The 23,754-nt window shown below is 34.7% G+C and overlaps 2 protein-coding genes across 4 annotated transcripts in view; both read right to left on the bottom strand.

Moving 5' to 3' along the window:
- The window catches only part of LOC125874569 (uncharacterized), a 41,568-nt gene extending 26,628 nt beyond the window's left edge, over nucleotides 1-14,940 (bottom strand). For both annotated transcript variants that reach the window (XM_049555476.1, XM_049555475.1), the window contains exons 1-9: nucleotides 13,568-14,940; nucleotides 7,461-7,635; nucleotides 5,957-6,069; nucleotides 5,704-5,805; nucleotides 4,364-4,433; nucleotides 3,820-3,875; nucleotides 1,695-1,745; nucleotides 1,466-1,570; nucleotides 1,203-1,247 (exon numbers count right to left, since the gene is read on the bottom strand). In XM_049555476.1, the coding sequence (XP_049411433.1) occupies nucleotides 1,203-1,247; nucleotides 1,466-1,570; nucleotides 1,695-1,745; nucleotides 3,820-3,875; nucleotides 4,364-4,433; nucleotides 5,704-5,805; nucleotides 5,957-6,069; nucleotides 7,461-7,635; nucleotides 13,568-14,827 (1,977 nt within the window). In that variant the 5' untranslated portion in view covers nucleotides 14,828-14,940. The remainder of the gene's footprint in view (nucleotides 1-1,202; nucleotides 1,248-1,465; nucleotides 1,571-1,694; nucleotides 1,746-3,819; nucleotides 3,876-4,363; nucleotides 4,434-5,703; nucleotides 5,806-5,956; nucleotides 6,070-7,460; nucleotides 7,636-13,567) is intronic.
- An 883-nt stretch (nucleotides 14,941-15,823) lies between these two features.
- On the bottom strand, nucleotides 15,824-18,569 carry LOC125874573 (hypersensitive-induced reaction 1 protein-like). Of its 2 annotated transcripts, none has more exons than XM_049555485.1 (6): nucleotides 18,340-18,569; nucleotides 17,334-17,525; nucleotides 17,040-17,160; nucleotides 16,830-16,921; nucleotides 16,641-16,737; nucleotides 15,824-16,406 (listed from the first exon to the last, which is right to left on the bottom strand). In XM_049555485.1, the coding sequence occupies exons 2-6, from the start codon at nucleotides 17,520-17,522 to the stop codon at nucleotides 16,048-16,050; spliced, it is 858 nt and encodes a 285-aa protein (XP_049411442.1). In that variant the 5' UTR covers nucleotides 17,523-17,525; nucleotides 18,340-18,569; the 3' UTR covers nucleotides 15,824-16,047. The 2 variants fall into 2 exon arrangements, with proteins under 2 accessions (XP_049411442.1, XP_049411443.1); XM_049555486.1 differs by having other exon boundaries at nucleotides 18,336-18,531.
- Between the last annotated feature and the right edge of the window lie 5,185 nt (nucleotides 18,570-23,754).

Here is a 23,754-nt window from a genome sequence, read left to right as displayed (position 1 = left end):
AGTTGGTGGACATCACATGATATTCCTAGTATATTATTACTATTGTAACTTATTTATTGTTCATTTGTTAATTTTCAGACGTAAGGTGTTCGGAACATTATCAGCCAACATCTCTTTTCTTTCCTACCTTGCATTTGGAACATTGCTGACTGTTCATTGTGCATTGTAAGTAGGAACTAAAACCATCCAAGACACTTTGTCATTTCATATATTAATTTTTTGTTTTGTAAATGAAAGCCACTTTATAAAATGAATAAGCTATGAGACAACAGAGGAAAATATTTTCAAAAGCTATATGATACAAATTTACAAGACAGGGAATTTTCATTTTATTTTTTGTACAGCTTTACAAGCTATGAGAATCCTTAAGCCAAAATATACAAAAGAAAATATAGGACTTTCCAAGTAGCATTTCCGACACAATCATAGGTTAGTCAAAGGTGCGCTTAAGCCCTGGAGCGGGGGTCAAATGGTCAAGCGCTTCGCCTCACTTGATGTGCGCTTTAGTGTCGTCATCAAGGCGCTAAGGCATACTTTTCCTTGCCAATGTGCCTCTTCTGAAGAGGTGGCACTAAACAATTGATATTTCACTTTATCATTAAAAAAATTCAATTTCGTTGTTCATATATTTGTCATTCACGCTTACAATTAGGAGTCTTGGACTAAACATATATATTTGTATTTTTTTCTCCCTTTTGCACCTTTTTTCATTAAAGCTCACACTTTATTTGCACATAAAGCCCCAACAGACCTCGGAGTTTTTTGCGCTTTTTGCTTTTGATAACACTGCCCATGCCATTAATCTACCTCTTCTAATCGAGTGGACGTCTTGCACAGGGATCTCTCTTCATTCCATACCTGCTATCCGCAACTTTAGGTGGGCCGACATATTTAGGGGACGTTTGGTATGAGGATAAGGAATAATAATCTCAAGATAAAAAGCAAGCTCAATTTATCATGCGTAAGGTTAGGGGTATAAGTCCCGGGATCATTTATCCCACCATTTGCATTACAATGACGGGACAAGTTATCTCATATATATGGTGGCATAACTAATCCATGGGATAACTTTGTCTATCTCATCCCCCATACCAAACAACTCCTTACATTCTGAACAAATGCAAGTGTCTATGTGCTCACATGGTCATGAGTATCCTGAACCTAGGGTAAGGTTTTAAGAAAATATGCATAACAAAATTTACCTCTTGGATTCCACCTTCCTCCAGAGCATCTCCATGAAGTAATGACTGTCACATTGTTGAAATAAAATGAAACCGTAAGGACAGATGACATATTAGCATCCCACTCATACAAGCTGATAAAAATTAACTTCTCACATAAGGTCTAACAGGCTACACTAACAACTAATTTGCTGGAATAAGTTAAATTGCTCAAGTATACTTGAGAGTCCAGGAGTGTAGAACCTGACTGACTATACAACAAGATAGTTTTAAGGAGAAAGTACCTTAACATCAAGTTTCAAGTACATGGATGGAGCTTCCTCCCATTGGCCAGCCATCTTTTGTACATCATCCCGCATGAAACCATGCACATTCCTTGCTGCACATCCCTGAAATCCACAAGGACATGAGTTTAAAAAGTATCTTCAGTGGATCAGATAATGTACAGACATATATACATACAATGCTTGATGTTAGATCGTGGCTAACAAAGAAATACATGAGCTAACTTACCGCTGGGTCCTTATAAGCTGCTTCTAGCAAGTACACTTCATAGCCAGATCTCTGAAATAATAAGCAACGGAAATAAGCAAAGAATATAATCATGCCAAACAGAGAGGCAGCAATCAGCTTTTCTTAAATAGCTGTGATGGTAACAATTGAAGAAGATAATCCGTCATCCAAAAAAACCAATCAGCAGTTCGAGAAGCCATAATATTGCAAAAGTAACAGAAGCAGCATGCGTCACTGAAGGAAATGCAACGAGCAATTAAATTCAGAAAGCAAGGAGCACCATTCCCATCCAAAAAGCAAGAACTCTGACAAAGTGTAATTATTTATTTTTCCTTTTGATAACAGTGGTGTCCAGTCCAACTTGCATGCACCTCGACAATTCCACCGTACTGCTACCTCCCACCAGCCCAGGTATCTACCTCGACCCACTTCATAACTTTGAGCCACCTTGGCTAAGAATTATCAAACTAATTCTATGTAATAACTAGCCAAAACAGAAACTGACTATACTATGAAAACAAATCACTAGAGGACAAACTTAGTGGCTCGAGTCTCCTTGGCTACAAAATCTAAAACATAAACCCACTTCAATTGTATGGTTGAATTAGTTGCTTGGAATCTTCACATATTCAACCACTTTCACCAAATCAAGTTCTTTTAACACCTCACCCCAAACAACCAAACCTAAACCCAAAAGATGGAAAATTTGGTATGGTAAAATAGACAAACTTCCACTTATATGATCTGTCGATCAGAGAACCTTCTACAAACCTTCATGATCTTAAAAGTTCTTTAATAGGATTTATCTGTGAGATACATACATACATATATGCAGTTGTCACCCACAAATTTGTGCACTCTAAATACACAGTTGTTTAGCTGTATTTAGATAACCAGCATAATACATCAATGGGAAAGCAAGTGCTGAAGCAGGTAGCTCTAGAAAAGTTTTCAAATACTTTAACTATTTGTCGTCTACAGATCCATAGTTTCTATTAAGAAGTTGTAGATTGGAAGAAATGTTAAATCCAACATTTATCCAAGTTTTCTGTTGCTCTAGCTGGGGGTTTCAGCCCCATCCTAAATGACAATTGAGCTTGCTTACTGAAATTTATAATTCTGCATTGTTCTTTGGTTAAATTAGTTTGAAGCTTCAAGCTTGATGATCCTGCACTTTGAGATATATGCCAGTTTTATCCTAGCAATTAGTAATAAAAAGCTAAGTTTTAGAAGCTGTCCAAGTCGATGCATTAAGCTTTATGCTTGTCGAAAAGCAATTATCTCCAGATTAAAAACATCAGCTAGTGAAGATTTCAATATCCTACCACAAACCAAACTACTCCATATACTGTTTTTGGTAACATCATAACTAATCTTGAACAAACTTTGAACTAGTATTCTCATAATTTCCAAAATCCAGGAGCCTATTCAATCAGATGGAGATGTGATAAAGATATCCTTGGCAATACCTATCACATTGTTGTGTTATACTAGATTTGAAGCTTACTATGAGCAAAACAAGACACGGCAATAATGTCTTTGGGGAATTGCAAACAAAATCACCACCAAAATATTGATGACAATGTTCAGCCAAACATAACCAAAAATGAAAGACAGGTTGATTGTTTTTTTCTTCTTTAGTATATCTACTCTAAAGCAATGACTATACCAAATCATTACCAGCAGTCAAGAAAGAGTAAAAACTCATAAACAATTCATCCACAAGTCATCAAGAAATGGTACTTTTAAGTGGACCAACAAAAAATAGAAACTGAGGTAAAATACACCATGAATTAAATAGATTGCAACTAACAAAAACTGATACTACAATACGACTATAACAATATATTAGGACTTGATGGAGTGAGTTCTCGAACTTGCAGCATCCACCCAGTCACATTGGACAACCAACGGAAAAGCTGTTGCGGCAACAAGTTCTCTTGATCAACTAAGGTTATAATACTTAAAACTTGAAAGAACTGACAACCTATAAAGCAGTAACAAACTATATATACATAAACACAAAAGGTTTAAGACTTTTAGACATTCAAAGTATCCTAGAAAATAATTGAACTAGAGTATAGCACTTGAACTGGTTGCATAATACAGAGAACTGAGAGTATACCTTCGCAAATGCCCAAAACTGAGCAAAATCAGCTACCCGCAGATTGCGGTCATCCACTAAAATGAGGCACAAATACCAGCAACAAATGGGTCAATTGCCGAACAAAACTGCATCTGTAGTTAGTAAACTGAAGGCAGTGCAAGGCACTGCATCACCACTTAATCTATAATTAAACTATGGTTGAACTTTTTAACTAGACAATCTAGTATGACTTGAAGAACCAATGTGCTAGCTATTATCAAGAAACCTATGGGATGCTACCTACCTTCAAGTTCCCTAAATCCAACAAAATGGAGGTTTTCTATAGAAATATGCTCCAATAGAGAGCAACAGATGACACAACAAAACAACTGACAGCAGCATGTAATCATTTCACTAGCAAATTTCGGAGAATCTCACAGACACAATAAACAAAAGAATAGACATCCAGCTGAAAGAGGAAACAGTGATGCAAACCATTTCACATGTCAGTCTTAGATTATGGACAAAAAGAAAAAATGTGGAATTACAGAGTAAGAGCTATCTTGCCCCAAAAATACCATACCAATTACGAAGGAGAAAGCCCCCTCATCCAGGGTCTTTTTGAAAGCCTTCAACATGCTTGAACGATAAGCCTGAAGAGGAGAGAAAATAACAATAGAGATAATAATATATACGAGGGAATAAATTGCAGAAAATTGGGGAAAACAAACTAGTAAAATCCCAACCCATAAAAATCAACTGGAAATACCATAAGATGACCTCTATATCATATTTGATTCCAGAAATTGCATACAGTATAGAAGAGACAAGCTACTTGAAAGATGCAATTACAATATACTAATTACATCAACATTAAACCCACAGAAGAAATGCACATATGGGCACGCAAACTGTTTATAATGCTATGTTTCTGTTACCAAAAGATATAATAAACCACTGGAAATATCCTTCTCAAAAAGAATTGAACCACTTTACATAGAGTGTTACCTCGTAGTTTCAAGAAATAGCTTCCTTAGCATGCAAATATGAAAATGTTTTTTAGTTGATAAGGTGAACTCGGACCCCTCAAACCCCCATCCCAGTAGCAAAACTGGGGCTTTTCTCAATTTGTTGGTGACTCGAACACTCACCCTCATGGTTAGAGGAGGAAAAACCTTTTCTACTACACTACCCCCTCCATCTCCTTTTTCACAGTGAAAAAAAAGGAGAAAATGAGAAACCATAGTTGCTTGTTTGCTTTATGTCCATAACACTCTAATCCAATCCTAATGCACCCCACCCCACCCCCAAACAAAGGAAAGAGGAAACTTAACTAGGACTAATTACACTTTCCCTAGCATTGCATTACTAAGAACTTGAAGAATCTAACAGTAGCAAACAAAGAAATTGCAACCTTAAATAACTATAAAAAAATTGGACAACGAGAACTCAATACTGCATAATTCTACGTTGTAAATTTACAATACTCAAGTCATCTTAGCCTTACAAATACTAGGCAAAGAGGAACTTGTGCAACCAATAAAATATCATTCCTTTAGTAAAATATTGAACTTCTGTACAAATACCTATCATTATGAGGGTGTTTGGCAAAGCATATAAGTTGACCAAACTATCTTATAGATACTTTTTGGCTAATCTATTCCATTTGGTAAACACAAAAAGTGATTATAAGCCAAAATCAGTTAAAAGACATAAGTTTGACCAAACCTTTTACGATTGTATCCCCGGTATCTTTTGTTATCTCTGATATACACTTCCTAAATCATGGATTTTACTACACTGCAGACAAATAGATTAAAGCTACCTAATAGAAAGGCAGATAAATATCTTAAATCTAAAGGCTCCAAATTTAAATCTGTGGAAGTCCAGTTATCTCTTAAGTTCAGGCAGAGATGGCTTTACCTCCTCCATCTCAGGTTCATAGCAGTATTCCATAACCTTCTTTGTCACCATCTTTTTGCCCCTGATAGAACCAGAAGATTTCAAAACCTCACTCTCCTCAACCTGCATGTCTGAAAGAACTTGTTTATATTTTTGAAAGAGGACTTGAAATAGCTAGTAACTGGAATTAATAGGAGGCTTGAACATATGAAAGGAAGAAAAGCGAGAGATGTTGACGATCAAAAGAACTTCAAGTAAGATAGCAAGATAAGACCTTGTCAACTTCAGTCATGAAGTACTCATCCATTGAGTGAATACGAGGGGCAGTGCCACTGTTTTCAACCTCAAGGTCACGTAACATCTTTGCCAAATAGCTCTTTCCACTCCCTGAAAAGGATAATAAAAAGCTGAAAATAAAAGAAGAAAACTTACAGAGATCCAAATTCTTTGGGCACAGCTTTCCTTTTTAAAACATTATTCGTATAAGAATGCAGGAAATGAAGTCACAAAAGGACATATAACATGACTGCCTGCCGTTAAATAATTATATTTAGGAGGAAAGCAAACTGGTCATACTTTTCCAGCCCCTACACTACTTTCAGTCAGTATATGATGGAATCATAAAGTAGGCCAGCAAATGCAACGCAAGGAAGAAAAAAGTGAGAATTTTCTCAATGGCTCCCAATATCCAGAAAAAGGGATACTTTGATCCAGGACCACACTTCATTTTATGCCAGAGCAAGAATGCGTACTACCACAAAACCCACAAAAGGAGGGGGGCAAACAGAGGGAGAAAGAGAAAGCCACGAAGAGAGAAAGAGAGCTGGAGAGAGAGAGTGTGTGTGAGTGTGCGCGATGTAAAAACAAGCTCATTAATAATTAGCTAGTACTTGTGCAGAAAGGTACTCTTTAATTTCAATTGGCCTGGAAAAATTCAAAATCCCTGAAAGTAGAATTCTAGGTCATAATCCAGTGACATGTCACCCCTTTTGGCTATAAATTCTATTTTATTATCTAAACTTCATCTTGATATAATATTTGCAAATCAATATTTGTTTCACAATACAACATTATTTTAGTAGGAAGAAAACTAGTTTCAAGTGAAATAATGGTTTCACGCCCAAAACTTCAAACCTTCTTTTCCAAATGAAATTTTATTCCAAATACTTCAAATTCTCCTCTATTTTTTTCAATTTCATCCAAATGTTCTCCAAATGCCAACTAAACATACCCACATCATACCAAATCAAACCAACCTATCTATCTGAAGAATAACAATATATGTGGAGGTGCGCAAGAAAGAAGTTAACAAACAAAGTGCCCCAATTTGTTTTCTAAATGATATGCAGTAAACCATCCATCTAATCTTTTTACATGGACCACTAAATCCCCAAGTCATAAATGTCTCCATCTCAAAAATGATGAACTGATACGAATGCTGCTAATTCATAGAACTCTCCAATCGTTATGCCATACCTTTCAACTATTATTTTAAATACCTTATCAGAAAACTATTACCTTAAATATGTCTCCAGCAGACTTAACACAATAAACAATTCACCTTTCTTTTCTTAATAACAAGAAGGGCTCACTTTTTCTTTCCTTTTTTCCCTGGGGGTTTAGGGGGGACTGAAGGAGTCTATTTAAGTGGGGAAGGTGTTTAATCTCCTTATCAAGTAATATTAGGGTAAATAATTTTCATTCAAAGTAGATATCAACTAAAAGCAAACGGACAACTACATAACTAAATGAGATAGCTCTTGGAAAGAAAGAAGCACCTGGAAGTCCCCGAAGAATAACAACAAGATGATCAGGTCGGGTAGCTCGGTATGGATGCTTTAGAATGTGTATAGCATCAATGACTTTTGACTTATCTGAAGGTACCTCTAGCAGAGGATGTTCACTTCCTCTGGAGCGTATAGATGATGAAGTATAACGATGCATATGGACTTGCTGGTGAAACCACAAAAATCAGTTATATTAGGCGTTTTACCATATCTTCAACATAAAAAGGATATCAAATTTGTCAAGACAGGAAGATAGCTAAAGACACACATATGTACATCTTTAAGGCGAAAACAGACAGATATCTATTTTTTTTTAAAAGGATACCAATGCTTGATATACCCCCAATATCACACAATATTAGCTTAAAGAAGTGTTGGGAGTTATTCATTATGAATGGAATAGGATGTAAGATTTATAGTCGTCAATTGGGAGCGTATCCAAATAAACATCATGTGAAGTGTAAACCTCATTGTGAGCCATCTTGCAAGAATTAGAACTGTAACATCTCGCAACTAGAAAGTACTAGAAGGAATTTTAAAATCTGGAAATAGTTATTTTTGGAAAGTATAAGGAAATCTGGAAAAAATTGCAAGTAAGTTAAAATTCAGTTTCTGGTCAACTTCAATCGGCCATAACTCCTAGCTCAGGATGAGTTAAGTGCAGTTCCAGATATGGTTGGAAAGCTCTTGGGACGATCTTTCCAACGCCGCCAAGTTTGCGCGATTCCGAGTTTGTATGAGTGAGTTATTCCCTTTGGAAGTTGGGTAGTTGGATTAAGGAAATGTCCAATCCGGAATTTTAAGGGGTATTTTAGTCTTTTCATCTGCCTTATTATTTTAATCCGTTTTTAGGAGTTTAATATGGGTCAAATTAGATTTTAGTCAGTTTTAGAATTTGGGATTTTCACGCTAGGGCTAAGGAGAAAGGAGAAGAGAAAAGAAGAAGGAGAAGAGGGGAAATTCATCAAGATCGATCAAGGAAGTTGGTGTTTCGCCAAGGATTTGCTTCTATTAGGTATGTGAGGCTCTCATAACGTTGGGATCATTCTCCCACGTGCCAAACATATTTATTTCAGTTTAGATTTGTCCTAAAAGCATATGAATATTGATGAACTTGATACCTATTCTTGAATTCATATATTGTTCTTGAATTTGACTGAGTTGGGAAAGTTTCTGAGTTCGTTACGTCGCATTATAGGGTTGTTTAGCGTTAGGTTCTTAGGTACATTTGCTGGGTAACTGTATCTAAAAGTAATCTGGAAAAGAACTGAGTTTGGGTGATTTGGGATTGGAAAATGAAGAAGAAATTTCGTCGAACGAAATTAAGGGGTGGTCGTGCGTCGCGTGCCTAGTGCCCAGATTTGAACATTTCAGCTTCGCGTCGCGGAGCTGACACGAAGTGTTCTGCCTCAAAAGACGTTTTCGGAACCAAAATTTAATTATGCCTCCGCGTCGCGGACCCACCTTCAAATCTTGAATTTCGGTCTTTTCTCATGTTTAGCTATCTAAAATCATTCCTAAACAACATGAGATCTTTCCAATCACAAATCTTAATCCTTGAATCTATAATTCAATTCAAGAATCAGTTAAGAGTCAAGTCAAAAACAGTTAAGATCAAAGTCAAGAGTCAAGTAAAAGAAGTTCATTTCAAGCTTTCATAAGTCTTTTACAAACGTTTTAACTTTATTTTAAGACTTAAGTTTTGAGTTCAGTAAAGAGTAATGTTGAAGTTCTTTTCTTCAAAGAAACATATGGGGACTAAGTATATCCCAAAGAGATTTAAAAAGTTTTACACATTTAAATAAGAGCGGAAACTGAGATTTTCAAAGGGCCTTCGGGCTACTTTTCAGAAAAGAGTAACAACTTTCTAAATGAAACAAGCAGTACCCTGAGATTTCCAAGATAGCCTTTGAGCTAAGTTTTTGAGCACTAATCTCAAATCACAGAAGAACTATGTTTTTAAACATAATAGCTAGTATATTTTGGGAGTAGTATTGAGCACCGAATTGGGTGGGAGCATAAGTTCAGGTAACTCACGTCTACATAAAATCATGTAGCCACCATGGGTAGAAAAGGGTCATACTTTTTATATGAACCTTTTTCACAATAGACTAGTGGATCCACTTAGTAGTTCAGGTCCTATACCTCTGGCCGAGTATAGGATGCGCTGGCAGCGTGAGGTAGATCGTTGTATCATCACTATAGCTCTTATGTGATGGTTGTCGGTTAGAGAAACTCCCACAGAAGTTATTGTATTTTTACATACATTTCAGAGTTATGTTGTATCCTTGTATATACACAGAGTTGACATCATGTTTTTAAACAATTTTTCTTTATATTGCACTTGTTTTAAATTGCTTTATATTGAAATGAGTTCAGTTAAGTATTCATGAGTTGAGAAGAGCCAAGGTAAGTGTTTCTTTCAGATTCTCTTTCCAGCCTTTGCTGTTTTAGCATTCCAACTTGCATACTTGTACATTCAATGTACTGATGTCAGTTGGCCTGCATCATCTTATGATGCAAACACAAGTAACTAGGATCGGCATCCCAGCGCACCATTGATCCAGTGAGCAATTCAGAATCAGTCAGTGAGCCTCCTTGCATTCCGAAGAATCTATTTTCATTGCTTTCTAGTTAGTTCATTAGGATGTTGTGGGGTTTGTCCCAACATCCATCTCAGTTGTTTTAGAGGCTTCATAGACAGTCAAATGTTAGTCCTGTGAGTCTTTTCATTTTCATTTCCTATTGTTAAGACTTGGGTTGCCACTTTTGACCAAGTTGAATGTTAAATCTTTAAAACATTCTCAGTTATTTTATTATTCAGTTCAGTTACGTTCTTTGATCATTATAGATATTAATATTGTCTTCCGCTGAGTTAAGTAAGTCAGGCCAAGGGTTCGCTTGGGGCCAACAATGGTCTTCGAGTACCAGTCTCCCCAGGGTGTAGGCTCGGGGAGTGACAAGAACATAACTAAAAAGTACATAGAAATCCCATATCAACTCCCTGGGTTGTTTTCCATTTGCCTGAATCCTGACAGTAAATACAAGAGGTTTGGTCCCCACAAGGATGGAATTTGCTCTTTAGGAGATTTCTTAATGATTGGGAAATAGAATGGGTATCGGATATGCTAGCTTTGATTGGAGATTTTCCTGGCACAAATCTGGAAACAGATAAATTGCTATGGCATCATTGCTATGGAGGCATCACACTGATGGTCAATTCAATGTGAACAGAATGCATAAAAAGGATCTAGCCACAATTGCGGGGAAGAAATCAGGGCCATGGAGTGCTATATGGAAGAGTGTAGCCCCAACTAAGGTGAAGTGTTTCACTCGGTTGGTAACTAGGAGAGCTTTGTAATTAGCCTTCCTAGCCCCTCTATGTACAAATTTTTGGAGGTCACCAGCATACCCTTAATGCTGAGGAATACAACATTACTAATTTCAAAAAAAAAACTAGGAGAGCTTGCCTGACACATGATAAACTTCAAAAGAGGGGAAAAATTATTGCCTCCAGATGTTATCTTTGTAAAGAGGCCCTAGTTGAAGATTCACATTCAAGGTTATTCTTTCTCTTTTTCATCATATTGGTTTGTGAATGTGTTCCTCTATTTTACCTATACAAATTCATGTCTAGTTTCATGAAAATTCACATTCAAGATTATTTTTTTCTTCTTCATCATATTGGTTTGTGAATGTGTTCCTCTATTTTACCTATATAATTCATATTCAGTTTCATAAAGATTCACATTCAAGATTATCCTCTCTCTTCTTCATCATATTGGTTTGTGAATTAACTTACATATAACAAAAAAGAAGTATATGAAGGTAAAAAATATTTCATTTTCATGTACTTGGATGTACTTTCTTAATATTTTAATGTTGAACGTCTTATCATCCTCCAAACAAGTGTGATCAAGAATATCTTTGTAAAAATAAACAATGGGTCGTTAGTAAGTGATTGTTCTCTCTAAAGGTCAATTTGCGGTTGATATTAACTTTATAATCATATAATGTACTTAGATTACAATATTTGTTAGATTTAAAGGGATGATGATTATTTTTTATTAGTATAATCAAAAATATAATTTTCAAATATATTGTATAGTTTAGATTTCTTTCTTTTTCACCAATATAATTTTTTTTTGATTGGTATGACATTTTATTTGTTCATAATTATGTCAATTATTTTTATTCGATTGGTAGCACATGATGAGGTGACATAGGGAGCAAAATATGATGACAGATCTACATGAAAAGGAAAATGCTAGAAAAAATTGAAGCACAATTAAGGATTACTTTTGCTAGAATTTCTTTTACTTTGAATTGTATTAGTAACTTAGCTACTTTGGCTAGAGCTTTTTTTTTTACTTTGGTTTGTATTAATAGCTTAACTACATCTATTGACAATGCTACTCATTTGGTCCTCCACTATCCTACTTTTTTGTTATGAAATACAATTAATATAATTACAACCAAAAGAATTATGATGAGGAGTTCCATTTTTATGATGCTCGCAAAAAAATGAAAGAATTAAATTAACTGAAATAGCATAGATGAGCCTTTTCTCAAAGATTGATGGCCCTTTTAAAAAATAATTGAATTAATGACGTGGTTGAATCATAATTGATCACCTGTAAAAAAAAATGATTTTGCAAAATCAAAAATGTTTTCCGTTAACAAATAATGGCATGGATGAGCCTTTTCTCAAACAGAAATGGCATGGATGAGCCTTTTCTCAAACAGAAATGGCATAGATGAGCCTTTTCTCACAGTTCGATGGCATATTTGAGCATTTTCCCTTAATTATATGATGTGATATGTAACAATCTGTTTTCGTCACTATTATTTTTGTTTGAAAAGTATTTGTAGTTTTCCTTTTCATTTTTAATTACGTTGTGAATGTAATAGTGTAGGTTATTTTTATGTCCTAACAACAATTAAGAAATCCTTGTAAATCTTGCATCTTCTTGATAACTTTAAATGAATCTACTTACTTCGTAAAAAACACTTGTGGTTTTTGAAATAGTAATGTGACATGGCTCCTATGCAGCCACCATTCATTTATTCATTTTTTGACTCCCCCCCCCCCCTTATTTTCACCATTCATTTATTTATTTATTTATTAAAATCAATGCATAATTATTATGTGTTTAATGTCTAATAATATAATACATTCAAATTATTCATAACTCATATCTCTTAATCTTACTTATAACTTCTACTCTTAATATTATTCCTAACTTTTGTGTTTTCATTACCATAGTTCTTAACCATATTTAATTAATATTTAAAAATTATAAAAAAGCAAATGTAATAACAAAGACACAATGAAGAAGTTTAAAAGCTTTTTAAGAAATCAGAATTTGTATAGAGAGTCAAGAACTGCTACAAAAGATGAGAGAAAATAAAAATACATATAACATTTTCAACGTAATACAATATATTATTATTTCAAAATATGACTTCTTATTCTATTAACTTCACCACTTTAAATGTTTTGTTCTACTATATACATATGAATAGTTTGTACTTAAAAGGATGCACATAATTTCCATTTTGTATATTGAAACAAGATGAAAAAACATATCATGGCGCAAATGAAGAGAAATATCAATATTGTCTTATCTGACACTAACTTGAATATAAATATTACATAATGACGTTATTAAATAAGAAATATATATATATATAAATTTATTATTTTTTCTTGTAGCACGCACGAACAATTTCACTACTTAAAAAATTAATCTTGAAAATATTTTATATTCGTAATGTACATGCAAATTTGGATGCACCTCTACTAATTCCGTGTGTTACTTGGTACCTCCCACCAACATGGGTACAGGGTAACTCTATCCGTCATGGCTTAGACAAATGAAAAAAATCACCTAGTATTTCTACCTCAACTGAGGTTTGACCTCATGGTTCTTGACCCACTTCATTGCCCACTAGGTAGTGACCTTGAAACTTTTTAAAGGTAGTGTTCCAATATTTATGTGATAATTAGATAATATTTTCAACATTTATTATATCAAATATCATCTCGTGAGCCACTCAAGAATATAAACAAAGCCCAAAAAGAATTGAAGGAGTACCTCGATAGCAGTGCCAGATGACAAATGTAAATTGGGCTGATAACGTGATATGGACTTCTCTTCCGGGAGTGGAGGATAATATGATGACAAAGGAGCTGAAGAACCAACAGAACCTGGAAACAATGAGGCAGAAGTTCCAGGTGGTGAAGATGAGACAAGACGCTCACGCAAAGGGGGTTCCATTGGAAGAGGAGGTGGAGGAGAAGCTGGAAGTGGCGGCTGGCTAGCATATGTCTTACAACCCTGTGCCGAATATAAGCTCGTGCCACTACGGTCCGCTGAATTAACCCTCTGGTCATATGGGGAACCATAGTGATTTGATTTTGACTCCACATGATTCGGCATTGCATAAGCCTGTGAATAATGATGGTTATAACTGTGACCATCCACGGGAAAATGGCTTGTCTGTTCATTGTACAGTTTATTCATCCCTGAAACTCCATGCCTTGGAAGATAACCATCTCCAAGTTTTGAGCTGTACCTTGATCCTTCATAATTCTGTTGGTCGTGCTCTACATTGTGGTGAGTATCAGCTTGAGGACTACCATATTTGTAACCATTTCTCTGTGGCAAATTCTTGTCATATCCTAATTGTCCAAACTGTACATTCCCTTCCCTCGGTGGATATTGCTGTCTCTCAAAACGTTCTTGGTCATGAAATGTTTGATTTCTATCCATATTACCATAACCTTGATCTACATAACTGCTATTGCTAATTTTGCCACCTAAAAATCCATCAAATTTTCCATATTCTTCACCATCAAAACTTACACGCCCTTTGTCTAATTCGTGAGCTGCCCCACCAAATTCGCTAATCAGCTGCAATCTCCTCTCATTGTCAGTTGAAAACCTAGCTAAACTAGTCAATTTTTCATTCGTAAAAGTACCCGATGAATCATCAACTCTCATTCTCTTTACTCCAACATTAAAAGCACCCGGTGAATCATAACTAGGTTTTATATTTCCATACACATCTGAGGGGCGGGGATGATGCTCGTAGCCATCAACAGTGGGACGATGAGGAGGGGGAATAGGGGGGCCACCGCGATGATCGATGAAGGGGTCGTACGCCGCCTCATGAGGAGGAAGTGGAGGGCGGGGGAGGGGTTGATTGGGATGTGGTGGTGGATATCGGAAACTAGGGTTAGAAGGGAAAGGGATTGGAGGAGGGCAAAAGGGGAAGTGTGAGATTGAGCAAGATGGACAGATTCTACCTTGAATTGGTGGTGGAGGAAGATGAGTACGCCATGAATGATCCATCTACGATCTTCAACTGGACACAGATGATCAAGAAGAGCACACACAATTAAGAGAGAGGACAAAGGGGAAAAGAGTAGTGAAGAAGGAATTTTGTGAATAGGTGTATTATACAAGATCTATAGAACTACTCTTTTCAGTTCCTTTTCTTTTTCCTTTATAATAATAAGTTAATAACATCTTGTCAATGACTTGGGTTTTTCATTATTTATTCAAATTATATAAAAATTGATATATTATTATTAAATATTATTGAGTGTTTTTACGATTTTTACCCCGAATCATTTGGATATATATATATATATCTACTAATATACATATACGTATGTCGAGGAAAATATTATATTGTGCAAGGCGCATGAGAGATCAGAGGAAGCCTCTATAAGAGAGCGTCTTCTCGTGTCATAATTTTTTTCAAGGTGCCCATGCCTCGATGGCCATGAATCTTCACATCTGTAAAGGTTGATCATCAATGGTTAAACAATGCATTAAACATAGTATATTTTTGAGATTTTTGTAAACATAGTTCACCAATACGTATTTTTGAACGTTAAAATTGTGTTGAAATATGCCTTTCACTTGAAAATCGAATCGAAACAAAAGTTAAAGCTATGTGAGTGAAGAAGAAGTCCCTTCACAAATGTTAATCAACTTTTTGACTCGCTTAAATGCTCAATTGGTATTTGCCAAAACAAGCAAGAATATTGATATAACCTCCCTTTGGAATTTTTCGTTTTAGTTTGAGGGATCAATCACCTTCCTTTAGCATAGCACACAACAAAAATATGACCCTGTACTACACACCAGTAAGCTAAGTTGCGCAGATTCTTCAGGCTTGATGTCACACCCATGTCAGATTCTCCAAAAATACATTACTGTTGGCGACTTTGACACACACTCATTGATATTTTTGAAGAATCCGAACAACATAACTAATAAGACAACAAAAGATCAATCATCAAGGATGGATGGGTAATAGGAACAAATTAACAGGCACAATTAACGAGGAGAAATATCACATCAATCTATTAATAGTATATACTTCACAATTCTTCAAAGGTCTGGAGATACTAGTATTTTTTTTACAATATACAGGTACTAGAGGCATTCACAAATACAAAGTCAAACTCACCAAACATATCCACACTTACAGAAAGTAAACACAAAATGAAAAAGGCAGCTTCAAGTGAAACTCATTTGACATTTCTGATATAGTAGAACATTTAATGGTCCACAGAAGCTTGGAGGAGTCCATCGCGAATCTGGCTTGCCACATCTCTTACAGCACCAGGCCCATGAGGAAGGAAGACGGCAGATGATTTGCTGGAAGCGCCAATTTCTTTCATGGTGTCGAAGTACTGGGTTAAGAGGACCATGTCCATTACATCCTTTGCTGAGGTTCCAGGCACATTCACTGAGAATCCGAGCACGCTGTCTCTCAAACCATCCACAATCGCTTGACGCTGTCGTGCAATACCTAACCCTGATAGATACTTTGATTCTGCCTCTCCTTCAGCCCTTTTAATTTGCAAAATCTTCTCCGCCTCTGCTTTCTCATTAGCAGCCACCCTCATCCGAGCAGCTGTAGAGTTGAAAACAATTAGGACATGAAAAGATAGTCCTTTATAGTGTGGGGTATAGCTCAGTTGGGGAGCTGCCCACACCTTCACCCTAGTGATGGTGGGTTCGAATCCCACCGTATCCCCCTCCATCAACTGATGTATATAGTCCTCTTGGGACTAAGTACTAACTAGTCAGAGCAGTTGAGAACCAGCAGGCATCAGGCTTAACTACAGAGATGAGATTTTAGACATACCAGCATTGATTTCATTCATAGCTCTCTTCACATGCTCATCTGGTTCTATATCAACTATAAGTGTTTGAACAATTTCATATCCATAAGCCGACATAGCCTGTAGAGGATCATAATGACATTCATATGAGATCCACTGAACAATTCAAATTGCTTGTATCAATTAAAAAAAACAGGGAAGAATTGGCTTACCTTCTCAAGTTCATCCTCGACAGCCTTGGCAATTTCATTTTTCTGCTCGAAAACATCATCAAGATTGAGTTTTGGAACACTTGCTCTAATGACTGACAAAATATAAACATAGATTTGTGTAAGTTAGCATTATCCACTGAAATCAATTTATTCTCAGAACTAGATTCCAAGGAGGAATAGGATATATAAACAGACAGATTAAATATCTACCATCAAAAACATAGGCCTGAATTTGACCCTTAGTGTTGCTTAGTTTGTAGAAAGCATCATTTGCTTTGTCTGCCAGGGCACGGTACTGAATTGATGCCACAACATTGACAAATACATTATCCTGCACATTTGTTGCAATATGTATTAAGTCATTAATATCCATAAATACTGAAAAATCATCACCTATTTATGTTTGTCAAAGTGCAAATTGTGGTTGACTTTGATGATTTAGCTAAGAACCAACACAGCTTGTGTCAAATCAATGGAATTACTGTTTCGGAATAAAGAATAGACCTTTGTCTTTGTCTCGCAGCGAACATCCAGTTGTTGCACCCTGAGGGAGAGATGGCCAGCTAACTGGAATCCGAAGCACCAAGGCAGACAGTGGCAACCTGGCTGAAGCACATCTTGATACTTGCCAAACTGTTCCTTAATTGCGACGGTGGATTGATCAACTTGTACACAGCACAACAAATTGCCCATACTCTGTAAAGATTGCATGAAAAGGAAGATGATCCACAGAATTCACCCATGAAACAAACTCAAAAAAGATATTACACCATGAGAACTTGTCATTATAAAGGAGCAATTTCAACAAGTAATATATTCTAAAATGAAAAGAACACAATAGTAAGTTTACACTTTACAAATTACACTTGGACACCTCAAGTTCACAATCCAAAAAGGGTAATATTTTCAAACTTCTCCCTGGGACTAATGATTAACTATTTGTCAAACTTTAGGGAGAAATTGCTACTCTAGCTAGCAATAAACTTCCAGTTAACCAATAAAAGATTAAATGATACAATGTCAGCAGTACAATTATTGATTTCAACAGCTACTGTATTCCTCTACAAAAGGCACATCCCACCAAATAGATATGTAAGTTAAATTTTCCTGTCAAACTTCTCAACCTACTTTACCTTATCAAACCCAAAACCAACTCCCAATCCAACAAGGCTAGAAACTAAAATCCATGGCATCAAAGAAACTAGAGTAGCAATTTTCTTGCTTATAACTAATCTGTCCTTCCCAATTTATGTGACATTTTTCGAAATATCAAAATTTTAATTTGAAAATAGACAGTTGATCTAATCTAATTCAACTTCGAAGATTAGTCTCTCGATAAGCAAAAAATATCAAAACAAAGGGAATAATCTTACAGAGTTGACCTAGATCAAACTAGCAAGCGAGTCTTCCTTCACACATTAACTCTAACACAAAAACGACTAAAATAAAAGAACAAATAGGAAAATTGAAATTGAATAAAGTATGTGCATATCTACATAAACATACTTACAAAGGGAAGCAACAAAGCTAGCAAAGGAGTGAAGAATCGAAATGGGTATTTCGATAGCTAAGATGGGTGAGTTTATATATTAGGGGATATGCCTATGGAGGAAAGAGACTTGATGAGGAAGAAAGTATGTGGAAATTGTAATGGAGTTAATTATTAGGAGAAGATACTTCGGAAATTTCAAAGTTAATTTCATTGGCAACTTGTTCCCATCGTCATCTCACGCAGTACGTTGGGAAGGAAAAATACTCCCACTAGAATAAGGGCTAGTTAATTACGGGAGAATTTATGTATTAATTTTATCGTAGATATTAGATGTCCATAAATATTAGTTAGGCATGATAAGTAATATATGAATATGTTCTTTAAATTTGTATTAACTAATATTTTGTTCTTCAATTTTAATTAAGTATAAAGTTAAATAAATACATGTATTTTATGTGGCGTCTCACATGAATTATCATGTAGCGCATGTCTATTTATTTAATTTTACTAACTTTAAATATTTATTGTACATATTCACAATTAGTAATACATAAACATGACTCTTAACTTGGCGTCAGCTGACAACTATAATCTTTAACTTTAAGTGTGCATAAATAGATATTTAAATTTGTATAAAATTGAACAAATAGACACATTCATCCTACATGCCATAATACACGTAGGACGCCATGCGAAAATATGTCACTTCCTATGTTTTGGAACGGTCTTTGTTTGAATTTTGTTTTTTTTATCATAGTTATGCCTGTTAACTTTGTAATTAATTAATACTTTCTTGTTTTGATATTAAAGAATGGACAAATCGGACCTGAATAAAGATATGATTTAATATGCATTATTATAAAGTCAATATAACAGATATAAAGTCCTCACGTTCTTTTAATGATGGATAGGTGCAAAAGCACTGACCTTTAATTGATTCTTCTTATCTGGTGGAATATTGAGGTAGGGTGTACAAATCAAATCATAAAGTTAAATTGAATCGATGAATTAAATTAAATTAAAAAGAAAATTGATTTGTGATTTGGTTTGGCGGTTGAAAAAAAAAATCGATCACTCTTGGTTTGGTTTGATATTAAAAGAAAAAAAGTTAAACCAAATCAAATTGACAATATATATATATTTCGGCATAGATATATTCTCTCTTTTATGGACCAAGGAGATATTAAAAGTACTCGATTAGCAGAGGTAGATATACCTCAAAACCTTGATTTGTTAAATAAATGGACTATTCCGAAAGTGAATATAAAAACTATTTATGATTATGGTTGGTTTGATAAAATCTCAAATAAACAGTTGATTAAAACAATTGAGCAATCTTTGGCGTTAAACTCGTCTGAACAAACTATTCATTTATTAAATAAGCGAGATATTGATTTGTATAGATCTCAATATAAGTTTTTGCATATTGGCATGGTTCAAATTGCTTTTAAACTTTTAACTCTTAAAGGGTTACCTGAGACTTTCCTAGCCGCTCTACGAGATGCGAGAAATTTAAATTTTTGACAATCTTTGTGGGTTCGATAGAATCTATGATTGTCTATGGTCCAGTCTATTTTAATGCTCAACCAAATTTGCAGTTATCTTTGACTGATTCTAATATATTAGATGCTTTAACTTTGAATGTTAAAGCACATGGTTATAACTATGCAATTGGCTCTGAATTAGTCTGCTTGTCCTATAGAATCTATTTTAAATTACTTGCTACTTTGAATCCTAGATGTAAATTATATGATACATTTGATCAAACTATTTTGGTAGAAACTAATTTCGCCAGATCTAAGGTCACTACTAGAAACCTATAAAATGGGAAGAAATTAATTTTCCTACTACTTGGATTCTAGATTCTGTTATACCCCCTGAACAACTGACAGATGCTGTCACCAATTCCGAATATTCTCATATTAGTCGAAATTTCGATGGAAAAATTTGTATGCAGTTTGATGAAAAAAGTGTTCCTTATAATAGACATTATTTTACTTCTGATAGAAGACTGGCTATTCAATATATTTCCCCGATAGATCCTTTTTATGGTCCAGCTAGGAATCGCGCTGCTTCTTTGCATACTTTATCAACAGTCATATCTGCAGAAAAACAAAAAATTAAAATTGATCCTCTGTTAAACATTGTTCAAACTAATGATAAATCTTATGATATTTCTGATAAGGATATTCATTTTGCATCCGAGATGGATTTTAATCTTAATGATGCTTAATGATGAGTGAACATCAAATTGATTTTAGTCCAGGATCACTGGCAAGAAAATATATTCAAAATGAATTTTCGAATGAAAAATGGAACCGATTTAAAACTTGGTTTTTTGACACTTATAGTGAAGAAGATTTAAACAATATTTCTCAAGAATTTTATGAAACTTGCGCTCTACATAATCATATTATGTTTTTTGAGCTGTGGTTTATAACCACTTATTTACCTTTATTCATTAACGTTCTTGAAAGATCTTACAAAGATGAATCAGGTAAATTATTAATTTCATCTACCTTCCTCAAGCTCCGTTTGTTTTACCTAATAATACAGGTATTACTTTTACTGCATTTCAAAAATTTATTGATAATGAGGTTGCCGCAGTCAGTATTAATGAAATTAATCGTCTTATTTCTCAAAATAATTATTTGGATCTGTATGTTAAAGTTATTGGTGAACATATTTGTTCTCTTGACAAAAAGTTAGATAATCTAACTAATTTGATTATTCAAATTGATGATAAGTTGAAATCTGTGAAACAAGTTTTCGTACAGGCTTCTACATCAAAACAACTTGATGTTCCTATTCAAAGACCTCCTGAGATTCAGGATTTTATTCTTAGATCTCTTCATGATCTTGAAAGCCTTTTGGATAAAAAGTTTTCAGAATTTGGCGCAAGCGCGAAACCTATAAGCCTCGCTGAAGATTTTGCAGATGAAATGGAAGCCACTTTCGATTTCAAGACACAAGTGGAAATGGAAGTTAATAAACTTCATGGTTATCCAAAGAAGAATAGTGGTAATACGTATGCTAGAAAACCTAGTATGCAAACTTACTACTATCCCAGACCAACTCCTCAAGATGTCTTAATAGAGGAAAGAGATTGGAATCAAACTAACACCTCTTATAGTGGAAGCGAGATATATGAATGGAATCTCGATGGTTTGACTGATAGACAGTTAACTATTTTAGTTCATAGGATGCTTATGTATGCTACCATCTACAAGAGTTTTAATAACATTGACAGGATCATTTGCAAGATGATTATTGCAGGGTTTACTGGTCAACTAAGAGGCTGGTGGGATAATTATATGACCCTTGATGCAAAGGCAGCAGTCATAAATGCTAAAGCTACAGCCGAAGGAGTTGATAACCTAGGTTTTGCTTTAGTCAAAAATAGAGAAAACATTGTTTATACCTTAGTCTTTACCATACTAGAACATTTTAGTAGTAGATTTACCAATCAATATGAAACCATTAGATCTTTACTAAATGGTCTTAGGTGTAGACATTTAGGTAAGTTTAGATGGTATAAAGATACTTATTTAAGTCGGGTAATGGAACTTCCCGAAAATGGTTTAGAATTCTGGAAAGCCAAATTTATTGATGGTTTACCTCCTTTATTTGCAGAAAGAGTGAAAAATACTCTTAGAGATCCGCAAGGAATTATTTCCTATAGTAATTTTACTTATGAAAAGCTTATTGGGGCTTGTACGCAATAAGGCATAAATATGTGCAACGAGTTAAAACTCTCTAGACAACTTAAGATGGATAAACTTAGAGAAAAATTTCCCAATTGAGATTTTTGTACTCAATTTGGTTTACCAGATACATCCAAAAGTACTAACCATGAAACCTCCAAATCCGAAGCTTATAGATCTCATCGGAAGAGAAGAAGATCTAGAAGAAGGAATAGAGAAGAAAGAGAAGAGCGTAGGGCTCATCGTAAATCTAATAGATTTACCAAGAATAGGTCCAAGCGAGATCTTGATAAGATCAAATGTTACAAATGTGAAAAATTCGAGCATATAACTCAAAATTGTAAGCTTGAATAGCTTAAGACTCTAGAACTTGATGAAGATATTCAGGAAAAGATTTATAGCTTTTTATATACTTCTGGTTCCGAATCAGATTATGATGATTCTGAAGCAAGTTATGCAACAGAGGATGATCAACATGAGTCTTCTAGTAAGGTTCAACAAGATTCGAATGATGCTTGCAAATGTCATGGTGATACTTGTCACTGTGAACATGATGAATTCTACAAGNATAGATCTCATCGGAAGAGAAGAAGATCTAGAAGAAGGAATAGAGAAGAAAGAGAATAGCGTAGGGCTCATCGTAAATCTAATAGATTTACCAAGAATAGGTCCAAGCGAGATCTTGATAAGATCAAATGTTACAAATGTGAAAAATTCGAGCATATAGCTCAAAATTGTAAGCTTGAATAGCTTAAGACTCTAGAACTTGATGAAGATATTTAGGAAAAGATTTATAGCTTTTTATATACTTCTGGTTCCGAATCAGATTATGATGATTCTGAAGCAAGTTATGCAACAGAGGATGATCAACATGAGTCTTCTAGTAAGGTTCAACAAGATTTGAATGATGCTTGCAAATGTCATGGTGATACTTGTCACTGTGAACATGATGAATTCTACAAGCTGTAATCTCAATTCGAAGACATGAATATGTTCACTATCACTGCAGACAATGTGATAGAACTTCTAAAAGAAGTTACTGATAATACTCTTCGTGAAAAGATCATTCAATTAGTTGTTGGTAAAACTAGTTCTTCATCTAGTATTCCTAATAATAAAAAAGGTTAAAGATGAGTTTAATTATTCTGCTCCTTATTCTTTGTCTGAAGTTCATAATAGACTCTCTTCTAAACAAAGTATGATTATTCGTGATACCTTTTTTGATGATTTAAAAGGAGAAATTGAGCATTTGAAGGAAGAAATTAAATTTCTTAAACAAAATCATATTATTTATGATCATCGTCTTACTCAGATTGAGTCTGCTAATAGCAAAGAAAAAAGTAAGGTAGATGAATCTAGTACTGAAGATAATACTCTTGCCAACACTTTGAATATTAATCCAAAACAAAATATGTTTTTAGGAATGATGCAAATTGTTACAACTCATAAATGGTATGTTAAATGTATTATATTAATTGATAATGCTTTTTCTATAACTAACATAGCTATGATTGATAGTGGCGCTGATGTAAGCTCCATTCAAGAAGGTCTAGTACCTACTAAATATTTTGAGAAAACAACTCATATGGTTAAATCTGTATCTAGTCAAGCTTTAGATATAAAGTATAAATTATCTAATACTCGTATTTGCCAGAATAAAGTTTGTATTCCTCACTTCTTTTTCTTAGTAAAAAAATTAGTTATACCCTCATATTATTCTAGGAACTCC

Source organism: Solanum stenotomum, chromosome 8 (genome assembly GCF_019186545.1).
Source record: "Solanum stenotomum isolate F172 chromosome 8, ASM1918654v1, whole genome shotgun sequence".
Classification (NCBI taxonomy): domain Eukaryota; kingdom Viridiplantae; phylum Streptophyta; class Magnoliopsida; order Solanales; family Solanaceae; genus Solanum; species Solanum stenotomum.
Note: the sequence above shows the minus strand (reverse complement) of the source record. Positions and strands in the feature narration are given on the sequence as shown.

Coding starts and splice junctions, on each gene's coding strand:
- LOC125874573 (XM_049555485.1), bottom strand. CDS start 17,522: ATGGGCAATTTGTTGTGCTGTGTACAAGTTGATCAATCCACCGTCGCA. Junction 17,161..17,333: donor GCTGCGAGACAAAGACAAAG/GTCTATTCTTTA, acceptor ACAAATGTGCAG/GATAATGTATTTGTCAATGT. Junction 16,922..17,039: donor TCAGGCCTATGTTTTTGATG/GTAGATATTTAA, acceptor ATATTTTGTCAG/TCATTAGAGCAAGTGTTCCA.